The 24,719-nt window shown below is 44.1% G+C and overlaps 1 protein-coding gene and 1 long non-coding RNA gene across 2 annotated transcripts in view; both read right to left on the bottom strand.

Moving 5' to 3' along the window:
* Positions 1–14,601: 14,601 nt before the first annotated feature.
* Positions 14,602–24,719, bottom strand: part of LOC106596187 (mucin-5AC-like) — a 57,986-nt gene continuing 47,868 nt past the window's right edge. The window contains exons 10-18 of the mRNA XM_045712237.1: positions 19,136–19,194; positions 18,774–18,907; positions 18,339–18,661; positions 17,486–17,544; positions 17,124–17,257; positions 16,716–17,011; positions 15,783–15,841; positions 15,421–15,554; positions 14,602–15,097 (exon numbers count right to left, since the gene is read on the bottom strand). Coding sequence (XP_045568193.1) covers positions 14,994–15,097; positions 15,421–15,554; positions 15,783–15,841; positions 16,716–17,011; positions 17,124–17,257; positions 17,486–17,544; positions 18,339–18,661; positions 18,774–18,907; positions 19,136–19,194 — 1,302 coding nt within the window. The 3' untranslated portion in view covers positions 14,602–14,993. The remainder of the gene's footprint in view (positions 15,098–15,420; positions 15,555–15,782; positions 15,842–16,715; positions 17,012–17,123; positions 17,258–17,485; positions 17,545–18,338; positions 18,662–18,773; positions 18,908–19,135; positions 19,195–24,719) is intronic.
* Positions 23,214–24,719, bottom strand: part of LOC106591414 (uncharacterized) — a 4,437-nt gene continuing 2,931 nt past the window's right edge. The window contains exons 2-3 of the long non-coding RNA XR_006763495.1: positions 23,673–23,726; positions 23,214–23,415 (exon numbers count right to left, since the gene is read on the bottom strand). This is a non-coding gene — a long non-coding RNA (uncharacterized lncRNA). The remainder of the gene's footprint in view (positions 23,416–23,672; positions 23,727–24,719) is intronic.

A 24,719-nucleotide genomic window follows, 5' to 3' on the forward strand; every position in this document is an offset into this window, starting at 1 on the left:
GCACAAACAAAACGCCGCTATTCGGATATAACGATGGATTATTTTGGACCAAACTACCATTTGTTATTGAAGTAGCAGTCCTGGGTGTGCATTCTGACGAAGACAACAAAAGGTAATCAAACTTTTATAATAGTAAATATGATTATGGTGAGTGCTAAACTTGCCGGGTGTCTAAATAGCGAGCCCGTGATGCCTGGGCTATGTACTTAGAATATTGCAAAATGTGCTTTCACCAAAAAGCTATTTTAAAATCGGACATATCGAGTGCATAGAGGAGGTCTGTATCTATAATTCTTAAAAAAATTGTTATGCTTTTTGTGAACGTTTATCGTGAGTAATTTAGTAAAATGTTAGCGAATTCCCCGGAAGTTTGCGGTGTGGTATGCTAGTTCTGAACGTCACATGTTAATGTAAAAAGCTGGTTTTTGATATAAATATATACTTGATTGAACAAAACATGCATGTATTGTATAACATAATGTCCTAGGGTTGTCATCTGATGAAGATCATCAAAGGTGAGTGCTGCATTTAGCTGTCTTCTGGGTTTTGGTGACATTATATGCTGGCTTGAAAAATGGGTGTCTGATTATTTCTGGCTTGGTACTCTGCTGACATAATCTAATGTTTTGCTTACGTTGTAAAGCCTTTTTGAAATCGGACAGTGTGGTTAGATTAACGAGAGTCTTGTCTTTAAATGGCTGTAAAATAGTCATATGTTTGAGAAATTGAAGTAATAGGATTTTTAAGGTTTTGAAAATCGTGCCACAGGCTGGCAGTGGCTGTTACGTAGGTGGGACGCAAGCGTCCCACCTAGCCCATAGAGGTTAAACAATTCAAGAAATAGTCAATATTCTCTAGTGTAGTCTGGAGGTTTAAGTAATTATCCTAACCTGTTCTATCACCTGCTCTACCATTCTTCCCCCTATTGATACATGGCTCAGCCCATGTATCAATATTGCTGCATTTCTAAACAATGTCTTTGGTAAGATTAGTAAATGATCCTTATGTCAGACCTTCTCTTGTAGGATGCCGCCTTTCATTTTCCACATGTCCAATTCTCCCTGGGGCCTTCATCCTTGGCTATCCTGTAACAATTCTCTGTCAAGTGTCTTATCGTCTTTAAGATTTAACAACTACTTTCAACAAAATTATAATTCTCTTTTCCTAGCGAATTTACCAAACATAACTTAAAATCAAAACTAAAATACATGCCAATGGAGCCGATAGTCTCTCCATGAATTAATATCCTAAAGCTAAGTGAACCAAATTCTCTTTCTATCTTCTCCTGCTGGCCCCCCTCCTTTCTTCCTGCTACTCCCCAACCCTCAAGGTTTCATGGGATATTGCTTACTATCTTCTCCTGCTGGCCCCCCTCCATTCTTCCTGCTCCTCCCCAACCCTCAAGGATCATGGGATATTGCTTACTATCTTCTCCTGCTGGCCCCCCTCCTTTCTTCCTGCTACTCCCCAACCCTCAAGGTTTCATGGGATATTGCTTACTATCTTCTCCTGCTGGCCCCCCTCCTTTCTTCCTGCTACTCCCCAACCCTCAAGGTTTCATGGGATATTGCTTACTATCTTCTCCTGCTGGCCCCCCTCCTTTCTTCCTGCTACTCCCCAACCCTCAAGGTTTCAGCAGTGCGGGGAGGACTTCTCCGTCTGCCCTTCCTTCTATCGGTCTGTAGCTTTTTCTCATAACAGTCGGTATCAAATATGGGTTGTTTCCAAATATTGACTAAATGTCTCACTGTCTTCCTGGTTGCACTCCTGGCTTTTTAGAAAAATCAGCATGTCTATAGTCTTAATATCAAGATTATTCCATAGCTACTTAAATTTATCTCGATACCCTCAATGATCCTGGATCACCTACATATGTCATATATTCCTGTCCTGTTGGCTTAGAATATATCCTAAATACTTGACATAAGTCTAGTATTATTAAACTTTTCTTGTTAACTCAATAACCTTGTTCAATAGCAAAATATAATAATACTTATTATATCAATTCCACAGCCTTGTTGTGTTAAATCTCTTCAATTGAATACAACAACAGCTGACTACGTAAAGGAAAATACTTATCTAAATAATGTATAAAAATACTACTACTGGTCAAAAGATATTAAAATAACATAATCAGATCAAAATGACTAATCTGTACTACTCCACAAAGGAAAATTATTGCACCCTTATTGTTCTAGGAAAATAGACTTAAACAATACATCAACCAATACATAACGTAATAAATAAACCAACCAATACATCAATCAACCAATCAACACATCAACCAACCAATACATCATTCAGCTAATTCATCACTCAACCAATACACCAAACAATAAAAAAATCAATACATCAATTAATAAGTGCATCAATCAATACCTCAACCAATAGTTCAACCAACCAACCAATACATCAATCAACCAACCAATGCATCAACCAATACATCAACCAATACATCAACCAACCAATACATTAACAATACATCAACCAACCAATACATCAACCAACCAATACAGTCATCAAACAAAAAAATCAACCAATCAATAATCAACTAACCCACCAATACATCAATCAACCAATATGTCAATCAACCAACCAATACATTAACCAATACATCAATCAACCAATACATCAATCAGTCAACCAATACATAAACAAATACATCAATCAAGCAACCTTTACATCAACCAATACATCAATCAATATGTCAGTCAACCAACCAATACATCAGCCAATACATCAGTCAACCAACCAATACACCAACCAACCAATACATCAACCAACCAATACAATCAACCAACCAATACACCAACGATCCAATACATCAATCAACCAATCCATCAATCAGTCAATACATCAACCAGTCAATACATCAATTAGTCACTACATCAATCCATCAACCAATCAATACATCAACCAGTCAATAAATCAATCAATCCATAATCACAGCATCAGGTATCATCATCTGGCCCCCAGGAGTGTAGTTCTACCTGAGTGGATATTGCTGGGTAGTGTTATAGTAGTAGAGGATGCTGGGTAGTGGGACAGCAGTAGAGGATGCTGGGTATTGTAGAGCTATAGCAGAAGAGGATGTTGGGTAGTGTAATGGTATAGCAGTAGAGGATGCTGGATAGTGGTATAGCAGTAGAGGATGCTGGGTAGTGGTATTGCTGTAGAGGATGCTGGGTAAAGGTATAACAGTAGAGGATGCTGGGTAGTGTAGTGGTAGAGCAGTAGAGGATGCTGGGTAGTGGTACAGGAGTAGAGGATTCTGGGTAGTGGTATAGCAGTAGAGGATGCTGGGTAGTGGTATAGGATTAGAGAATTCTGGGTAGTGTAGTGGTAGAGCAGTAGAGAATGCTGGGTAGTGTAGTGGTATAGCGGTAGAGGATGCTGGGTAGTGTAGTGGTAGAGCAGTAGAGTTTGCTGGGAAGTGTAGTGGTATAGCAGTAGAGGATGCCTGGTAGTGTCGTGGTATGGCAGTAGAGTTTGCTGGGAAGTGTAGTGGTATAGCAGTAGAGGATGCCTGGTAGTGTAGTGGTATGGCAGTAGAGGTTGCTGGGTAGTGAAGTGCTATAGTGGTAAAGGATGTTGGCTAGTGTAGTTGTATAGCAGTAGAAGATGCTGGGTAGTGCAGTGGTATTGCAATAGAGGATGCTGGGTAGTCGTAGAGCAGTAGAGGATGCTTGGTAGTGTAGTGGTATAGCCGTTGAGGATGCTGGGTAGTGGTAGAGCAGTAGAGGATGCTGGGTAGTGTAGAGGTAAAGCAGTAGAGGATGCTGGGTAGTGTAGTGGGAGCAGTAGAGGATGCTGGGTAGTGTAGTTGTAGAGCGGTAGAGGATGCTGGGTAGTGTAGTGGTATAGCGGTAGAGGATGCTGGGTAGTGTAGTGGTATAACGGTAGAGGATGCTGGGTAGTGTAGTGGTATAGCGGTAGAGGATGCTGGGTAGTGTAGTGGTATAGCAGTAGAGGATGCTGGGTAGTGTAGGTAGGTAGAGGATGCTGGGTAGTGTAGTGGTATAGCAGTAGAGGATGCTGGGTAGTGTAGTGGTAAGCAGTAAGTAGTGAGTGGTAGAGGATGCTGGGTAGTGTAGTGGTATATCAGTAGAGGATGCTGATCTTCTGTGTCTGCAGGGTTTGCCGCGGCTACATGCTGAACAGCATGTCATGGGCGTTTTCTACATTGTTGAATAATAGTGAAGACATCAACACTATGAAATAATACATATGGAATCATGTAGTAACTAAAAAGTGTTAAACAATTCAAGAAATAGTCTCAATAGTCTCTACTGTAGTCTAGAGGTGAGTCTCAATAGTCTCTAGTGTAGTCTGGAGGTTTAAGTAATTATCCTAACCTGTTCTATCACCTGCTCTACCATTCTTCCCCCCTATTGACACATGGCTCAGCCCATGTATCAATATTGCTGCATTTCTAAACAATGTCTTTGGTAAGATTAGTAAATGATCCTTATGTCAGACCTTCTCTTGTAGGATGCCCCCTTTCATTTTCCACATGTCCAATTCTCCCTGGGGCCTTCATCCTTGGCTATCCTGTAACAATTCTCTGTCAAGTGTCTTATCGTCTTTAAGATTTAACAACTACTTTCAACAAAATTATAATTCTCTTTTCCTAGCGAATTTACCAAACATAACTTAAAATCAAAACTAAAATACATGCCAATGGAGCCGATAGTCTCTCCATGAATTAATATCCTAAAGCTAAGTGAACCAAATTCTCTTTCTATCTTCTCCTGCTGGCCCCCCTCCTTTCTTCCTGCTCCTCCCCAACCCTCAAGGTTTCATGGGATATTGCTTACTATCTTCTCCTGCTGGCCCCCTCCATTCTTCCTGCTACTCCCCAACCCTCAAGGTTTCAGCAGTGCGGGGAGGACTTCTCCGTCTGCCCTTCCTTCTATCGGTCTGTAGCTTTTTCTCATAACAGTCAGTATCAAATATGGGTTGTTTCCAAATATTGACTAAATGTCTCACTGTCTCCCTGGTTGCACTCCTGGCTTTTTAGAAAAATCAACATGTCTATAGTCTTAACCTGTTGGGGCTAGGGGGCAGTATTTTCACGGCTGGATAAAAAAACGTACCCGATTTCATCTGGTTACTAATCCTACCCAGTAACTAGAATATGCATATACTTATTATATATGGATAGAAAACACCCTAAAGTTTCTAAAACTGTTTGAATGGTGTCTGAGTATAACAGAACTCATTTGGCAGGCAAAACCCTGAGACATTTTCTGACAGGAAGTGGATACCTGATGTGTTGAATTACCTTTAAGCCTATGCCATTGAAACACACAGGGGTTGATTAATGTTTTGGCACTTCCTATTGCTTCCACTAGATGTCACCAGCCTTTACAAAGTGTTTTGAGTCTTTTACTGTGAGATCTGACCGAACAAGAGCCATGGAACGGTGATGGCCGATTAGACTCTGCCGCGCGAGTTCATGTTGGGTACCCTCGTTCCAATATGTTATAAAAGAGAATGCATTCGTCCACCTTGAATATTATTCATGTTCTGGTTAACCTGTTAGGGCTAGGGGGCAGTATTGACACGGCTGGATAAAAAACATACCCGATTTAATCTGGTTACCACTCCTACCCAGTAACTAGAATATGCATATACTTATTACATATGGATAGAAAACACCCTAAATTTTCTAAAACTGTTTGAATGGTGTCTGTGAGTATAACAGAACTCAAATGGCAGGTCAAAACCTGAGAGATTCCTTTACAGGAAGTGGCCTGTCTGACCATTTCTTGATCTTCTTTTCCATCTCTATCATTTACTAAGGATCTCTGCTCTAACGTGACACTTCCCACGTCGTCCATAGGCGCTCAGAGCCCGGGAAAAAACAGAATGTCGTCATTCCAGCCCCAGGCTGAAACACATTATCGCCTTTCTCAAGTGGCCGATCAAGGGACCAAGGGCTTAGGCGTGTGACCCGACCGCCCCCGCCTTTGGGATTTTTTCCTCTGTTTGCCGAAAAGGAGATTCCCTGTCGGAATATTATCGCTTTTCTACGAGAAAAATGGCGTAAAAATTTATTTTAAACAGCGGTTGACATGCTTCGAAGTACGGTAATGGAATATTTAGAATTTTATTGTCACGAATTGCGCCATGCGCACGACACTTCTTTACTATTTCGGATAGTGTCTGGAACGCACGAACAAAACGCCGCTATTCGGATATAACAATGGATTATTTTGGACCAAACCAACATTTGTTATTGAAGTAGCAGTCCTGGGAGTGCATTCTGACGAAGACAACAAAAGGTAATCAAACTTTTATAATAGTAAATATGATTATGGTGAGTGCTAAACTTGCCGGGTGTCTAAATAAGCGAGCCCGTGATGACTGGGCTATGTACTTAGAATATTGCAAAATGTGCTTTCACCAAAAGCTATTTTAAAATCAGACATATCGAGTGCATAGAGGAGGTCTGTATCTATAATTCTTAAAATAATTGTTATGCTTTTTGTGAACGTTTATCGTGAGTAATTTAGTAAAATGTTAGCGAATTCCCCGTAAGTTTGCGGGGGTATGCTAGTTCTGAACGTCACATGCTAATGTAAAAAGCTGGTTTTTGATATAAATATGAACTTGACTGAACAAAACATGCATGTATTGTATAACATAATGTCCTAGGGTTGTCATCTGATGAAGATCATCAAAGGTGAGTGCTGCATTTAGCTGTCTTCTGGGTTTTGGTGACATTATATGCTGGCTTGAAAAATGGGTGTCTGATTATTTCTGGCTTGGTACTCTGCTGAAATAATCTAATGTTTTGCTTTCGTTGTAAAGCCTTTTGAAATCGGACAGTGTGGTTAGATTAACGAGAGTCTTGTCTTTAACCTCTATGTGACCGGCGGGACGAATTCGTCCCACCTACGTAACATCCACTGCCAGCCTGTGGCGCGATTTTCAAAATCTTCAAAATCCTATTACTTCAATTTCTCAAACATATGACTATTTTACAGCCATTTAAAGATAAGACTCTCGTTAATCTAACCACACTGTCCGATTTCAAAAAGGCTTTACAACGAAAGCAAAACATTAGATTATGTCAGCAGAGTACCAAGCCAGAAATAATCAGACACCCATTTTTCAAGCCAGCATATAATGTCACCAAAACCCAGAAGACAGCTAAATGCAGCACTCACCTTTGATGATCTTCATCAGATGACAACCCTAGGACATTATGTTATACAATACATGCATGTTTTGTTCAATCAAGTTCATATTTATATCAAAACCAGCTTTTTACATTAGCATGTGACGTTCAGAACTAGCATACCCCCGCAAACTTACGGGGAATTCGCTAACATTTTACTAAATTACTCACGATAAACGTTCACAAAAAGCATAACAATTATTTTAAGAATTATAGATACAGACCTCCTCTATGCACTCGATATGTCCGATTTTAAAATAGCTTTTTGGTGAAAGCACATTTTGCAATATTCTAAGTATATAGCCCAGGCATCACGGGCTCGCTATTTAGACACCCGGCAAGTTTAGCACTCACCATAATCATATTTACTATTATAAAAATGTCATTACCTTTTGTTGTCTTCGTCAGAATGCACACCCAGGACGTCTACTTCAATAACAAATGTTGGTTTGGTCCAAAATAATCCATCGTTATATCCGAATAGCGGCGTTTTGTTCGATGCGTTCCAGACACTATCCGAAATAGTAAAGAAGTGTCGCGCGCTGGCGCAATTCCTGACAATAAAATTCAAAGTATTCAATTGCCGTACGTCGAAGCATGTCAACCGCTGTTTAAAATCAATTTTTACGTCATTTTTCTCGTAGAAAAGCGGTAAAATTCCGACAGGGAATCTCCTTTTCGGCAAACAGAGGAAAAAATCCCAAAGGCGGGGGCGGTCGGGGTCACGCGCATAAGCTAGTGTCTCTTGATGGGCCACTTGAGAAAGGCGATAATGTGTTTCAGCCTGGGGCTGGAATGACGACATTCTCTTTTTCCGGGCTATGAGAGCCTATGGACGACGTGGGAAGTGTCACGTTAGAGCAGAGATCCTTAGTAAATGATAGAGATGGCAAAGAAGTTCCAGAAATGGTCAGACAGGCCACTTCCTGTAAAGGAATCTCTCAGGTTTTGACCTGCCATTTGAGTTCTGTTATACTCACAGACACCATTCAAACAGTTTTAGAAAATTTTGGGTGTTTTCTATCCATATGTAATAAGTATATGCATATTCTAGTTACTGAGTAGGAGTGGTAACCAGATTAAATCGGGTATGTTTTTTATCCAGCCGTGTCAATGCTGCCCCCTAGCCCTAACAGGTTAAATAGCTGTAAAATAGTCATATGTTTGAGAAATTGAAGTAATAGGATTTTTAAGGTTTTGAAAATCGCGCCACAGGCTGCCAGTGGCTGCAAGCGTCCCACCTAGCCCATAGAGGTTAAAAAATGCACTAATGATTTATGCTATACAACGTTTGACATGTTTGAACGAACGTAAATATATTTTTTTCCCCTCGTTCATGACGAGAAGTCCGGCTGGCTTAGATCATGTGCTAACAACACAGAGCTTTTTGGATATAAATGATGAGCTTTTTTGAACAAAACTACATTCGTTATGGACCTGGGATTCCTGGAAGTGACATCTGATGAAGAGAATCAAAGGTAATAGATTATTTACATAGTATTTTCGATTTTAGATCTCTCCAACATGTCCGTTTGTCTGTATAGCAAAGCATATTTTTCTGGGCGCAGTGCTCAGATTATTGCAAAGTGTGATTTCCCAGTAAGGTTATTTTTAACCTGTTAGGGCTAGGGGGCAGCATTTGCACGTCTGGATAAAAAAAATGTACCCGATTTAATCTGGTTACTAATCCTACCCAGTAACTAGAATATGCATATACTTATTATATATGGATAGAAAACACTCTAAAGTTTCTAAAACTGTTTGAATGGTGTCTGTGAGTATAACAGAACTCATTTGGCAGGCAAAACCCTGAGACATTTTCTGACAGGAAGTGGATACCTGATGTGTTGTATTACCTTTAAACCAATCCCATTGAAAAACACAGGGGCTGAGGAATATTATGGCACTTCCTATTGCTTCCACTAGATGTCACCAGCCTTTACAAAGTGTTTTGAGTCTTCTGGAGGGAGATCTGACCGAACAAGAGCCATGGAACGATGATGTCCCATTAGACACCTGGCGTGCGAGTTCATGTTGGGTACCCTCGTTCCAATACGTTATAAAAGAGTATGCATTCGTCCACCTTGAATATTATTCATGTTCTGGTTAAAAAAGGCCCTAATGATTTATGCTATACAACGTTTGACATGTTTGAACGAACGTAAATATATTTTTTCCCCTCGTTCATGACGAGAAGTCCGGCTGGCTTAGATCATGTGCTAACAAGACGGAGATTTTTGGACATAAATGATGAGCTTTTTTGAACAAAACTACATTCGTTATGGACCTGTGATACCTGGAAGTGACATCTGATGAAGAGAATCAAAGGTAATGGATTATTTACATAGTATTTTCGATTTTAGATCTCCCCAACATGACGTCTAGTCTGTATAGCAACGCGTATTTTTCTGGGCGCAGTGCTCAGATTATTGCAAAGTGTGATTTCCCAGTAAGGTTATTTTTAAATCTGGCAAGTTGATTGCGTTCAAGAGATGTAAATCTATAATTCTTTAAATGACAATATAATATTTTACCAATGTTTTCTAATTTTAATTATTTAATTTGTGACGCTTGACTTGACTGCCGGTTATTGGAGGGAAACGATTTCCTCAACATCAATGCCATAGTAAAACGCTGTTTTTGGATATAAATATGAACTTGATAGAACTAAAAATGCATGCATTGTCTAACATAATGTCCTAGGAGTGTCATCTGATGGAGATTGTAAAAGGTTAGTGCATCATTTTAGCTGGTTTTATGGTTTTGGTGACCCTGTCTTTGACTTGACAAAACATTACACACAACTCTTGTAAATGTACTGTCCTAACATACTCTAAATTTATGCTTTCGCCGTAAAACCTTTTTGAAATCGTAAAACGTGGTTAGATTAAGGAGATGTTTATCTTTCAAAGGGTGTAAAATAGTTGTATGTTTGAAAAATTTGAATTTTGACATTTATTTGGATTCAAATTTGCCGCTCTTGAAATGCACATGCTGTTGATGGAGTGCACCACGGGTGGCACGCTAGCGTCCCACCTAGCCCATAGAGGTTAAATCTGGCAAGTTGATTGCGTTCAAGAGATGTAAATCTATAATTCTTTAAATGACAATATAATATTTTACCAATGTTTTCTAATTTTAATTATTTAATTTGTGGTGCTGACTTGACTGCCGGTTATTGGAGGGAAACGATTTCCTCAACATCAATGCCATAGTAAAACGCTGTTTTTGGATATAAATATGAACTTGATAGAACTAAAAATGCATGCATTGTCTAACATAATGTCCTAGGAGTGTCATCTGATGGAGATTGTAAAAGGTTAGTGCATCATTTTAGCTGGTTTTATGGTTTGGTGACGCCCGTCTTTGAATTGACAAAACATTACACACAGCTATTGTCAATGTACTCTCCTAACATAATCTAACTTTATGCTTTCGCCGTAAAACCTTTTTGAAATCGGACAACGTGGTTAGATTAAGGAGATGTTTATCTTTCAAAGGATGTAAGATAGTTGTATGTTTGAAAAATTTGAATTTTGACATTTATTTGGTTTCAAATTTGCCGCTCTTGAAATGCACCTGCTGTTGATAGGGTGCACCACGGGTGGCACGCTAGCGTCCCACCTAGCCCATAGAGGTTAAATCTGGCAAGTTGATTGCGTTCAAGAGATGTAAATCTATAATTCTTTAAATGACAATATAATATTTTACCAATGTTTTCTAATTTTAATTATTTAATTTGTGGTGCTGACTTGACTGCCGGTTATTGGAGGGAAACGATTTCCTCAACATCAATGCCATAGTAAAACGCTGTTTTTGGATATAAATATGAACTTGATAGAACTAAAAATGCATGCATTGTCTAACATAATGTCCTAGGAGTGTCATCTGATGGAGATTGTAAAAGGTTAGTGCATCATTTTAGCTGGTTTTATGGTTTGGTGACGCCCGTCTTTGAATTGACAAAACATTACACACAGCTATTGTCAATGTACTCTCCTAACATAATCTAACTTTATGCTTTCGCCGTAAAACCTTTTTGAAATCGGACAACGTGGTTAGATTAAGGAGATGTTTATCTTTCAAAGGATGTAAGATAGTTGTATGTTTGAAAAATTTGAATTTTGACATTTATTTGGTTTCAAATTTGCCGCTCTTGAAATGCACCTGCTGTTGATAGGGTGCACCACGGGTGGCACGCTAGCGTCCCACATAGCCCCAAGAAGTTAATATCAAGATTATTCCATAGCTACTTAAATTTATCTCGATACCCTCAATGATCCTGGATCACCTACATATGTCATATGTTCCTGTCCTGTTTGCTTAGAATATATCCTAAATGTATCCATGCTTTTGTTACTTCTAGGTTGGACCACTGCAATGCTCTACCTTCCGGCTACCCGGATAAAGCACTAAATAAACATCAGTTAGTGCTAAATACGGCTGCTGGAATCCTGACTAGAACCCAAAAATGTTATCATATTACGCCAGTGCTAGCCTCCCTACACTGGCTTCCTATTAACCTGTTGGGGCTAGGGGGCAGTATTGACACGGCCGGATAAAAAACGTACCCAATTTAATCTGGTTACTACTCCTGCCCAGTAACTAGAATATGCATATAATTATTGGCTTTGGATAGAAAACACCCTAAAGTTTCTAAAACTGTTTGAATGGTGTCTGTGAGTATAACAGGACTCATATGGCAGGCAAAAACCTGAGAAGATTCCTTACAGGAAGTGGCCTGTCTGACAAGTTGTTGTTCATCTTGGCTCTTTTTATTGAAGACTGAGGATCTTTGCTGTAACGTGACACTTCTTACGGCTCCCATAGGCTCTCAGAGCCCGAGAAAAAGCTGAATGATATCGAGGCAGACTCTGGCTGAAACACATTATCGCGTTTGGCAAGTGGCCGATCAGAGTACTCTGAGACTCAGGCGCGTGCACGAGTCGACCCCGTGCTTTATTTTCTTTCCTCTTTTTACCTAAACGCAGATTCCCGGTCGGAATATTATCGCTTTTTTTACGAGAAAAATGGCATAAAAATGGATTTTAAACAGCGGTTGACATGCTTCGAAGTACGGTAATGGAATATTTCCCAAAAATTTGTCACGAAATGCGCCATGCTCGTCACCCTTATTTACCCTTTCGGATAGTGTCTTGAACGCACGAACAAAACGCCGCTATTTGGATATAACAATGGATTATTTGGGACCAAACCAACATTTGTTATTGAAGTAGAAGTCCTGGGAGTGCATTCTGACGAAGAACAACAAAGGTAATAACATGTTTCTTATAGTAAATCTGACTTTGGTGAGTGCTAAACTTGCTGGGTGTCTAAATAGCTAGCCCTGTGATGCCGGGCTATCTACTGAGAATATTGCAAAATGTGCTTTCACCGAAAAGCTATTTTAAAATCGGACATATCGAGTGCATAGAGGAGTTCTGTATCTATAATTCTTAAAATAATTGTTATGTTTTTTGTGAACGTTTATCGTGAGTAATTTAGTAAATTCACCGGCAGTGTTCGGTGGGAATGCTAGTCACATGCTAGTCACATGCTAATGTAAAAAGCTGGTTTTTGATATAAATATGAACTTGATTGAACAAAACATGCATGTATTGTATAACATAATGTCCTAGGGTTGTCATCTGATGAAGATCATCAAAGGTTAGTGCTGCATTTAGCTGTGGTTTGGGTTTAAGTGACATTATATGCTAGCTTGAAAAATGGGTGTCTGATTATTTCTGGCTGGGTACTCTGCGACATAATCTAATGTTTTGCTTTCGTTGTAAAGCCTTTTTGAAATCGGACAGTGTGGTTAGATTAATGAGAGTCTTGTCTTTAACCTCTATGGGACCGGCGGGACGAATTCGTCCCACCTACGTAACAGCCACTGCCATCCTGTGGCGCGATTTTCAAAATCTTCAAAATCATATTACTTCAATTTCTCAAACATATGACTATTTTACAGCCATTTAAAGATAAGACTCTCGTTAATCTAACCACACTGTCCGATTTCAAAAAGGCTTTACAACGAAAGCAAAACATTAGATTATGTCAGCAGAGTACCAAGCCAGAAATAATCAGACACCCATTTTTCAAGCCAGCATATAATGTCACCAAAACCCAGAAGACAGCTAAATGCAGCACTCACCTTTGATGATCTTCATCAGATGACAACCCTAGGACATTATGTTATACAATACATGCATGTTTTGTTCAATCAAGTTCATATTTATATCAAAAACCAGCTTTTTACATTAGCATGTGACGTTCAGAACTAGCATACCCCCGCAAACTTCCGGGGAATTCGCTAACATTTTACTAAATTACTCACGATAAACGTTCACAAAAAGCATAACAATTATTTTAAGAATTATAGATACAGACCTCCTCTATGCACTCGATATGTCCGATTTTAAAATAGCTTTTGGTGAAAGCACATTTTGCAATATTCTAAGTACATAGCCCAGGCATCACGGCTCGCTATTTAGACACCCGGCAAGTTTAGCACTCACCATAATCATATTTACTATTATAAAAATGTCATTACCTTTTGTTGTCTTCGTCAGAATGCACACCCAGGACAGCTACTTCAATAACAAATGTTGGTTTGGTCCAAAATAATCCATCGTTATATCCGAATAGCGGCGTTTTGTTCGATGCGTTCCAGACACTATCCGAAATAGTAAAGAAGTGTCGCGCTTGGCGCAATTCCTGACAATAAAATTCAAAGTATTCCATTGCCGTACGTCGAAGCATGTCAACCGCTGTTTAAAATCAATTTTTACGTCATTTTTCTCGTAGAAAAGCGATAATATTCCGACAGGGAATCTCCTTTTCGGCAAACAGAGGAAAAAATCCCAAAGGCGGGGGCGGTCGGGGTCACGCGCATAAGCTAGTGTCTCTTGATGGGCCACTTGAGAAAGGCGATAATGTGTTTCAGCCTGGGGCTGGAATGACGACATTCTCTTTTTTCCCGGGCTATGAGAGCCTATGGAAGACGTGGGAAGTGTCACGTTAGAGCAGAGATCCTTAGTAAATGATAGAGATGGCAAAGAAGTTCCTGAAATGGTCAGACAGGCCACTTCCTGTAAAGGAATCTCTCAGGTTTTGACCTGCCATTTGAGTTCTGTTATACTCACAGACACCATTCAAACAGTTTTAGAAAATTTAGGGTGTTCTCTATCCATATGTGATAAGTATATGCATATTCTAGTTACTGAGTAGGAGTGGTAACCAGATTAAATCGGGTATGTTTTTTATCCAGCCGTGTCAATGCTGCCCCCTAGCCCTAACAGGTTAACTGAAACAATAACACATTCACACCTGCTCTCTGTTTTTGGTAATACGAATGTGACCACTCTCAAATTCATAGACAGAGCTATGGTTGCAAGGACTGACCATACATGATATCAGAATTATAGTTTTAATAATGTTTTAAAGCTATACAGTGTTTGTTTGCATTGTTTAGAAACATTGGAGTAAAACAAGCTTATATTTTGGGTTCTGATGGGGTACGACAGTTGAGCTAAACTCATGAGGCATTCATATGTTACATTCTTCTAGAATCAATGGGTAGATATAATTAATTTATTGGTCAAAAAATGTGTGTAGCAACTAAGGATTCTAGCTTTAAGGCTGTATCTATGAGAGCTGGGAAACCATTGATTGGTTAAACCAATGCCAGAGCAGCTATGTCCCAGGCTATTGGTTAGCCAGCAGCTAGCAGAGCCACAGCAGCTATGCCCCAGGCTATTAGCTAGCCTAGCAGCTAGCAGAGCCACAGCAGCTATGCCCCAGGCTATTAGCTAGCCAACAGCTGTACCATTAACAGAGCCAAACTGAGAGGCAAGGCAGCCAGAGTGAAGGCAGTGGGTCGGGGAGCACTTCCTGATGTGGTTGATGACCCTGAAAAAGTAGGAAAAACAGAGAAATTGTTCAGTTAATTACAAAAGTGGATTGTCTTTTCATGTTTCTGTTCAAATGTTGACTTTGCTCTTATAGATGTGTATGGTGACAGTGAAACAGGGGCAGACTGGGACCAGAAATTGGGCCTGGCATTTTTAACATATTGGCTCATTTTCCCCCAAATTATTAGCCAGATAATTATAATTTTTACCCCCCCAGAAAAACATGTTAGACAGACCCACAGGACTGAAAATGGACCCGCCCATCTGGGCATTTACCCAAAATGCCAGATGGCCAGTCCGCCCCTGGAGATGAATACTTACCGAAACTGATGGTGCCTGGTATAATGCCCAGGGAGGTGGGACTGTTGGTGAGAATTGCCTGTGCGCTGCTTGAGCTGGGAACCGAAGACTGCTTGTCGAACACAAGGGTCATGTCGGTAACTACAGATCCTCTCCTACTCAGGAGAAGGAGAGAAAATGGACAACCCTCAGAAATCATCATCATCATCACCAGAATCGTCAAAGTTTTCAAGTTTTAATGTCATGTGCCCAAGTGCAGTGAAATGCCTTTTCTAGCAAGCTTTAAACCCAACAATGCAGTAATCAATATCAATGTAGTAGTACAAATAACATAAGGTAGAACAGAAACCTAGTCAATCAGTAATGAGAATTCATACACTTACTTGAATGAGTTGACCTTGCAACGACGGAAGCCTGGGGTCCCAGCAAAAACCTTGTTCACCTGCGTTGAAAGATAGGATGATCAAAGGTTCAATGAAAACAGGGCCCTTGACGGCATTAATAGAAGCTTTGGTTTAATTGTCTTTCATAACAAATAGACCTCTCAATAGTATCCTTTTTGACTTGGCATGTACGGCTCACTGATGATAGGGGTTTACAGGAGGAATATACTGCTCACTGATGATAGGGGTTTACAGGAGGAATGTACAGGCTCACTGATGATAGGGGTTTACAGGAGGAATGTACTGCTCAATGATGATAGGGTTTTACAGGAGGAATGTACAGGCTCACTGATGATAGGGGTTTACAGGAGGAATGTACTGCTCACTGATGACAGGGGCTTTACAGGAGGCATGTACAGGCTCACTGATGATAGGGGTTTTACAGGAGGCATGCACAGGTCTAAAAGGGACAATTACATTTATTTATTGAACCTTTATTTAACTAGGCAGGTCAGTTAAGAACAAACTATTATTTACATTGACGGCCTACCCCCCCAACCAAACCCTAACCAGGACGACGCTGGGCCAATTGTGCACCGCCCTATGGGACTCCCAATCAGGGCCGGTTACGATACAGCCTGGAATCGAACCAGCGTCTGTAGTGACGCCTCTAGCACTGAGATGCAGTGCCTTAGACCGCTGTGATATAGACTGGAATCGAACCAGGGTCTGTAGTGGCGCCTCTAGCACTGAGATGCAGTGCCTTAGACCGCTGCCCTATGATTGTCCCAAAAATGGATTGTCGTAAAAAGTAAAACAAGTGTCAAACAGCCTTCCTCCCAATGAAGTTTCTGTGTGAGAATTTCCAGATCAATCTGAGCTACCAGAAATAATTTCCTACCTACGCTGGCATGGAAATGCCCTGATACTTACTTCAGATTGCACTTTGAAAGCCAGAGTCTTGAACTCTGAAGAGGACGGGTTGGAAAGATTTGAGTTGAACGGCTGGTCGAGACTGAACCGAAGACTCAGGATTCCTTCACTAGAAGATGGAGGGTCAGTTGATGCGACAGCAGGAGTGGTGGTGGTAACAGCTGCTGCAGGAGTGGTGGTTGTGACAGCTGCTGCAGGAGTGGTGGTGGTGACAGCTGCTGCAGGAGTGGTGGTGGTGACAGCTGCTGCAGGAGTGGTGGTGGTAACAGCTGCTGCAGGAGTGGTTGTGGCAACATCTGCAAAAAAAAACACATTAAACAGGGCCACTGGAATGAAAATGGACCAGCCCATCTGGTCATTTGCCCAAAATGCCAGATGGCCAGTCCGCCTCTGGAGATGAATACTTACCAACCCTGATGCTGCCTGGTAGAATGTTCAGGGAGGTGGAACTGTTGGTGAGAATTGTCTGTGCGCTGCTTGAGCTGGGAACCGAAGACTGCTTGTCGAACACGAGGGTCATGTCGGTAACTACAGATCCATTCCTACTCAGGAGAAGGAGAGAAAATGGACAACCCTCAGAAATCATCATCATCATCACCAGAATCGTCAAAGTTTTCAAGTTTTAATGTCATGTGCCCAAGTGCAGTGAAATGGCTTTTCTTGCAAGCATTAAACCCAACAATGCAGTAATCAATATCAATGTAGTAGTACAAATAACACAAGGTAGAACAGAAACCTAGTCAATCAGTAATGAGAATTCATACACTTACCTGAATGAGTTGACAATAGAACGATTGAATCCTGGCGTCCCAGCATAAACCTTGTTCACCTGCGTTGAAAGATAGGATGATCAAAGGTTCAATGAAAACAGGGCCCTTGACGGCATTAACAGAAGCTTTGGTTTAATTCTTTCATAGTAAATAGACCTCTCAATAGTATGCTTTTTGACTTGGCATGTACGGCTCACTGATGATAGGGGTTTACAGGAGGCATGTACGGCTCACTGATGATAGGGGTTTACAGGAGGCTTGTACAGGCTCACTGATGATAGGGTTTTACAGGAGGATTGTACAAGTCTAAAAGGGACACTTACATTTATGAATGTAACCTTTATTTAACTAGGCAAGTCAGTTTTAAGAACAAACTCTTATTTACATTGATGGCCTACCCCCCCAACCAAACCCTAACCAGGACGACGCTGGGCCAATTGTGCACCGCCCTATGGGACTCCCAATCAGGGCCGGTTACGATACAGCCTGGAATCGAACCAGCGTCTGTAGTGACGCCTCTAGCACTGAGATGCAGTGCCTTAGACCGCTGTGATATAGACTGGAATCGAACCAGGGTCTGTAGTGGCGCCTCTAGCACTGAGATGCAGTGCCTTAGACCGCTGTGATACAGCCCGGAATGGAACCAGGGTCTGTAGTGATGCCTCTAGCACTGAGATGCAGTGCCTTAGACCGCTGCCCTATGATTGTCCCAAAAATGGATTGTCGTAAAAAGTAAAACAAGTGTCAAACAGCCTTCCTCCCAAGGAGGTTTCTGTGTGAGAATTGCCAGAACAATCTGAGCTACCAAAAATGTTTTCCACCTACGCTGGCGTGGAATTGCCCTGATACTTACATTAGTGACCACGTTGGCAGACAGAGTCTTGAACTCTGAAGATGACCGGTTGGAAAGATTTGAGTTGAACGTCTGGTTGAGACTGAACCGAAGACTCAGGATTCCTTCACTAGAAGATGGAGGGTCAGTTGATGCGACAGCAGGAGTGGTGGTGGTAACAGCTGCTGCAGGAGTGGTGGTTGTGACAGCTGCTGCAGGAGTGGTGGTTGTGACAGCTGCTGCAGGAGTGGTGGTGGTGACAGCTGCTGCAGGAGTGGTGGTGGTAACAGCTGCTGCAGGAGTGGTGGTGGTAACAGCTGCTGCAGGAGTGGTTGTGGCAACATCTGCAAAAAAAAACACATTAAACAGGGCCACTGGAATGAAAATGGACCAGCCCATCTGGTCATTTGCCCAAAATGCCAGATGGCCAGTCCGCCCCTGGAGATGAATACTTACCAACCCTGATGCTGCCTGGTAGAATGTTCAGGGAGGTGGAACTGTTGGTGAGAATTGTCTGTGCGCTGCTTGAGCTGGGAACCGAAGACTGCTTGTCGAACACGAGGGTCATGTCGGTAACTACAGATCCATTCCTACTCAGGAGAAGGAGAGAAAATGGACAACCCTCAGAAATCATCATCATCATCACCAGAATCGTCAAAGTTTTCAAGTTTTAATGTCATGTGCCCAAGTGCAGTGAAATGGCTTTTCTTGCAAGCATTAAACCCAACAATGCAGTAATCAATATCAATGTAGTAGTACAAATAACACAAGGTAGATCAGAAACCTAGTCAATCAGTAATGAGAATTCATACACTTACCTGAATGAGTTGACAATAGAACGATTGAATCCTGGCGTCCCAGCATAAACCTTGTTCACCTGCGTTGAAAGATAGGATGATCAAAGGTTCAATGAAAACAGGGCCCTTGACGGCATTAACAGAAGCTTTGGTTTAATTCTTTCATAGTAAATAGACCTCTCAATAGTATCCTTTTGACTTGGCATGTACGGCTCACTGATGATAGGGGTTTACAGGAGGCATGTACGGCTCACTGATGATAGGGGTTTACAGGAGGCTTGTACAGGCTCACTGATGATAGGGTTTTACAGGAGGATTGTACAAGTCTAAAAGGGAGACTTACATTTATGAATGTAACCTTTATTTAACTAGGCAAGTCAGTTTTAAGAACAAACTCTTATTTACATTGATGGCCTACCCCCCCAACCAAACCCTAACCAGGACGACGCTGGGCCAATTGTGCACCGCCCTATGGGACTCCCAATCAGGGCCGGTTACGATACAGCCTGGAATCGAACCAGGGTCTGTAGTGACTCCTCTAGCATTGAGATGCAGTGCCTTAGACCGCTGTGATACAGCCTGGAATCGAACCAGGGTCTGTAGTGACGCCTCTAGCACTGAGATGCAGTGCCTTAGACCGCTGTGATACAGCCTGGAATCGAACCAGGGTCTGTAGTGACGCCTGTAGCACTGAGATGCAGTGCCTTAGACCGCTGCCCTACGATTTTCCCCCAAAAACGGTTTGTCATACAAAAATAAAACAAGTGTCAAACAGCCTTCCTCCCAATTAAGTTTCTGTGTGAGAATTGCCAGAACAATCTGAGCTACCAGAAATGTTTTCCACCTACGCTGGCATGGAATTGCCCTGATACTTACATTAGTGACCACGTTGGTAGACAGATTCTTGAATGCTGAAGAGGACGGGTTGGAAAGATCTGAGTTGAACGTCTGGTTGAGACTGAACTGAACCTTCAGGATTCCTTCACTAGAAGATGGAGGGTCAGTTGATGCAACAACAGGAGTGGTGGTGGTGGTTGTGACAGCTGCTGCAGGAGTGGTGGTGGTGACAGCTGCTGCAGGAGTGGTGGTGGTAACAGCTGCTGCAGGAGTGGTGGTGGTAACAGCTGCTGCAGGAGTTGTGGTGGTAGCAGCTGCTGCAGGAGTGGTGGTGGTAACAGCTGCTGCAGGAGTGGTGGTGGTGACAGCTGCTGCAGGAGTGGTGGTGGTAGCAGCTGCTGCAGGAGTGGTTTTGGTAGCAGCTGCTGCAGGAGTGGTGGTGGTAGCAGCTGCTGCAGGAGTGGTTTTGGTAGCAGCTGCTGCAGGAGTGGTGGTGGTGACAGCTGCTGCAGGAGTGGTGGTGGTGACAGCTGCTGCAGGAGTGGTGGTGGTGACAGCTGCTGCAGGAGTGGTGGTGGTGACAGCTGCTGCAGGAGTGGTGGTGGTGACAGCTGCTGCAGGAGTGGTCGTGGTAACAGCTGCTGCAGGAGTGGTGGTGGTGACAGCTGCTGCAGGAGTGGTGGTGGTGACAGCTGCTGCAGGACTGGTGGTGGTAACAGCTGCTGCAGGAGTTGTGGTGGTAGCAGCTGCTGCAGGAGTGGTGGTGGTGACAGCTGCTGCAGGAGTGGTGGTGGTGACAGCTGCTGCAGGAGTGGTGGTGGTGACAGCTGCTGCAGGAGTGGTGGTGGTGACAGCTGCTGCAGGAGTGGTGGTGGTAACAGCTGCTGCAGGAGTTGTGGTGGTAGCAGCTGCTGCAGGAGTGGTGGTGGTGACAGCTGCTGCAGGAGTGGTGGTGGTGACAGCTGCTGCAGGAGTGGTGGTGGTGACAGCTGCTGCAGGAGTGGTGGTGGTGACAGCTGCTGCAGGAGTGGTGGTGGTGACAGCTGCTGCAGGAGTGGTGGTGGTAGCAGCTGCTGCAGGAGTGGTGGTGGTGACAGCTGCTGCAGGAGTGGTGGTGGTAACAGCTGCTGCAGGAGTGGTGGTGGTAACAGCTGCTGCAGGAGTGGTGGTGGTGACAGCTGCTGCAGGAGTGGTGGTGGTAGCAGCTGCTGCAGGAGTGGTGGTGCTAGCAGCTGCTGCAGGAGTGGTGGTGGTGACAGCTGCTGCAGGAGTGGTGGTGGTGACAGCTGCTGCAGGAGTGGTGGTGGTGACAGCTGCTGCAGGAGTGGTGGTGGTGACAGCTGCTGCAGGAGTGGTGGTGGTGACAGCTGCTGCAGGAGTGGTGGTGGTGACAGCTGCTGCAGGAGTGGTGGTGGTGACAGCTGCTGCAGGAGTGGTGGTGGTAACAGCTGCTGCAGGAGTGGTGGTGGTGACAGCTGCTGCAGGAGTGGTGGTGGTGACAGCTGCTGCAGGAGTGGTGGTGGTGACAGCTGCTGCAGGAGTGGTGGTGGTGACAGCTGCTGCAGGAGTGGTGGTGGTGACAGCTGCTGCAGGATTGGTGGTGGTAGCAGATGCTGCAGGAGTGGTGGTGGTGACAGCTGCTGCAGGAGTGGTGGTGGTGACAGCTGCTGCAGGAGTGGTGGTGGTGACAGCTGCTGCAGGAGTGGTGGTGGTGACAGCTGCTGCAGGAGTTGTGGTGGTGACAGCTGCTGCAGGAGTGGTCGTGGTAACAGCTGCTGCAGGAGTGGTGGTGGTGACAGCTGCTGCAGGAGTGGTGGTGGTGACAGCTGCTGCAGGAGTGGTGGTGGTAACAGCTGCTGCAGGAGTGGTGGTGGTGACAGCTGCTGCAGGAGTGGTGGTGGTAGCAGCTGCTGCAGGAGTGGTGGTGCTAGCAGCTGCTGCAGGAGTGGTGGTGGTAACAGCTGCTGCAGGAGTTGTGGTGGTGACAGCTGCTGCAGGAGTGGTGGTGGTAGCAGCTGCTGCAGGATTGGTTTTGGTAGCAGCTGCTGCAGGAGTGGTGGTGGTGACAGCTGCTGCAGGAGTGGTGGTGGTGACAGCTGCTGCAGGAGTGGTGGTGGTGACAGCTGCTGCAGGAGTGGTGGTGGTGACAGCTGCTGCAGGAGTGGTGGTGGTGACAGCTGCTGCAGGAGTGGTGGTGGTGACAGCTGCTGCAGGAGTGGTGGTGGTGACAGCTGCTGCAGGAGTGGTGGTGGTGACAGCTGCTGCAGGAGTGGTGGTGGTGACAGCTGCTGCAGGAGTGGTCGTGGTAACAGCTGCTGCAGGAGTGGTGGTGGTGACAGCTGCTGCAGGAGTGGTGGTGGTGACAGCTGCTGCAGGAGTGGTGGTGGTGACAGCTGCTGCAGGAGTGGTGGTGGTGACAGCTGCTGCAGGAGTTGTGGTGGTAGCAGCTGCTGCAGGAGTGGTGGTGGTGACAGCTGCTGCAGGAGTGGTGGTGGTGACAGCTGCTGCAGGAGTGGTGGTGGTGACAGCTGCTGCAGGAGTGGTGGTGGTGACAGCTGCTGCAGGAGTGGTGGTGGTAGCAGCTGCTGCAGGAGTGGTGGTGGTGACAGCTGCTGCAGGAGTGGTGGTGGTGACAGCTGCTGCAGGAGTGGTGGTGGTAACAGCTGCTGCAGGAGTGGTGGTGGTAACAGCTGCTGCAGGAGTGGTGGTGGTGACAGCTGCTGCAGGAGTGGTGGTGGTAGCAGCTGCTGCAGGAGTGGTGGTGGTAGCAGCTGCTGCAGGAGTGGTGGTGCTAGCAGCTGCTGCAGGAGTGGTGGTGGTGACAGCTGCTGCAGGAGTGGTGGTGGTGACAGCTGCTGCAGGAGTGGTGGTGGTGACAGCTGCTGCAGGAGTGGTGGTGGTGACAGCTGCTGCAGGAGTGGTGGTGGTGACAGCTGCTGCAGGAGTGGTGGTGGTGACAGCTGCTGCAGGAGTGGTGGTGGTGACAGCTGCTGCAGGAGTGGTGGTGGTGACAGCTGCTGCAGGAGTGGTGGTGGTGACAGCTGCTGCTGGAGTTGTGGTGGTGACAGCTGCTGCAGGAGTGGTCGTGGTAACAGCTGCTGCAGGAGTGGTGGTGGTGACAGCTGCTGCAGGAGTGGTGGTGGTGACAGCTGCTGCAGGAGTGGTGGTGGTGACAGCTGCTGCAGGAGTGGTGGTGGTAACAGCTGCTGCAGGAGTGGTGGTGGTGACAGCTGCTGCAGGAGTGGTGGTGGTGACAGCTGCTGCAGGAGTAGTGGTGGTGACAGCTGCTGCAGGAGTGGTGGTGGTGACAGCTGCTGCAGCAGTGGTGGTGGTGACAGCTGCTGCAGGAGTGGTGGTGGTGACAGCTGCTGCAGGAGTGGTGGTGGTGACAGCTGCTGCAGGGGTGGTGGTGGTAGCAGCTGCTGCAGGAGTGGTGGTGGGGATTCCTTGCAAGTTTGCTGCAACTACAGGGGTATGAAATTAACGTCTATAGGCTGATAAGGACATAACCCTTTTTTTCTGGCTGTAGTGGTAGAATGAGGCTGTGCATCCCCTCAAGACATATAGAACGTGTTTAACCTAATGAAAGGTTAACCACTAAGGAACATAAACACACACACACACTCACACACAGACACACCACACACACACAGAGACACACACACACACACACACACACACACACACACACACACACACACACCAACACACAGTGTATTACCTGCTAGCAGGAGGAGAATCATCAGAGGCTTCATATCCATGTCCTTTTATGTCTCTGTAGAGGTGAACCACACAACATCAATCATAAATGAACCCCATTGGATCTTCCATTAACAGCTGTTGTAGGATGATATCTTTTGTCACGCCCTGACCATAGAGAGCCTTTTTATTCTCTCTGTTGGTTAGGTCGGGGTGTGACTAGGTGGGTTCTATCTAGGTGTTCTATTTCTATGTTGGCCTGGTATGGTTCCCAATCAGAGGCAGCCTGTTTATCGTCGTCTCTGATTGGGGATCATATTTAGGCAGCCATTTCCCCACTGTGTTTTGTGTGGATCTTATTTTGAGTAAGTGCGTGCAGCATCTCTGTCGTCACGGTTTGTTGTTTGTTTCCTTTTGTTTTATGAGTTTCTTTAACCTGTTATGGCTAGGGGGCAGTATTTTCACAGCCGGATAAAAAACATACCCGATTTAATCTGATTATTACTCCTGCCCAGAAACTAGAATATGCATATAATTATTAGCTTTGGATAGAAAACACTCTAAAGTTTCTAAAACTGTTTGAATGGTGTCTGTGAGTATAACAGAACTCATTTGGCAGGCCAAAATCCTGAGAAGATTCCATGCAGGAAGTGCCCTGTCTGACAATTTCTTGCCCTTCTTGATTATCTCTATCCATTACAGAGGATCTCTGCTGTTACGTGACACTTCCTATGGCTCCCATGGGCTCTCAGAAGGCGGCAAAAGCTGAATCGTGGCTTTGCAGGCTCCGGTTGAAAAAAAGTAGCGAGTTTGGGTAGTGGCTGGTTACAGTACTGTGAGAATCAGGCGCGTACCCGAGTCGACCCCATGCTTTGTTTTCATTCCTCTGTTTACCTAAACGCAGATTCCCGGTCGGAATATTATCGCTTTTTATGAGAAAAATGGCATAAAAATTGATTTTAAACAGCGGTTGACATGCTTGAAGTACGGTAATGGAATATTTAGAAATCTTTTGTCACGAAATGCGCCATGCTCGTGACCCTTATTTACACTTCGGATAGTGTCTTGA

Source organism: Salmo salar, unplaced genomic scaffold (genome assembly GCF_905237065.1).
Source record: "Salmo salar unplaced genomic scaffold, Ssal_v3.1, whole genome shotgun sequence".
In the NCBI taxonomy this organism is placed as follows: Eukaryota; Metazoa; Chordata; class Actinopteri; order Salmoniformes; family Salmonidae; genus Salmo; species Salmo salar.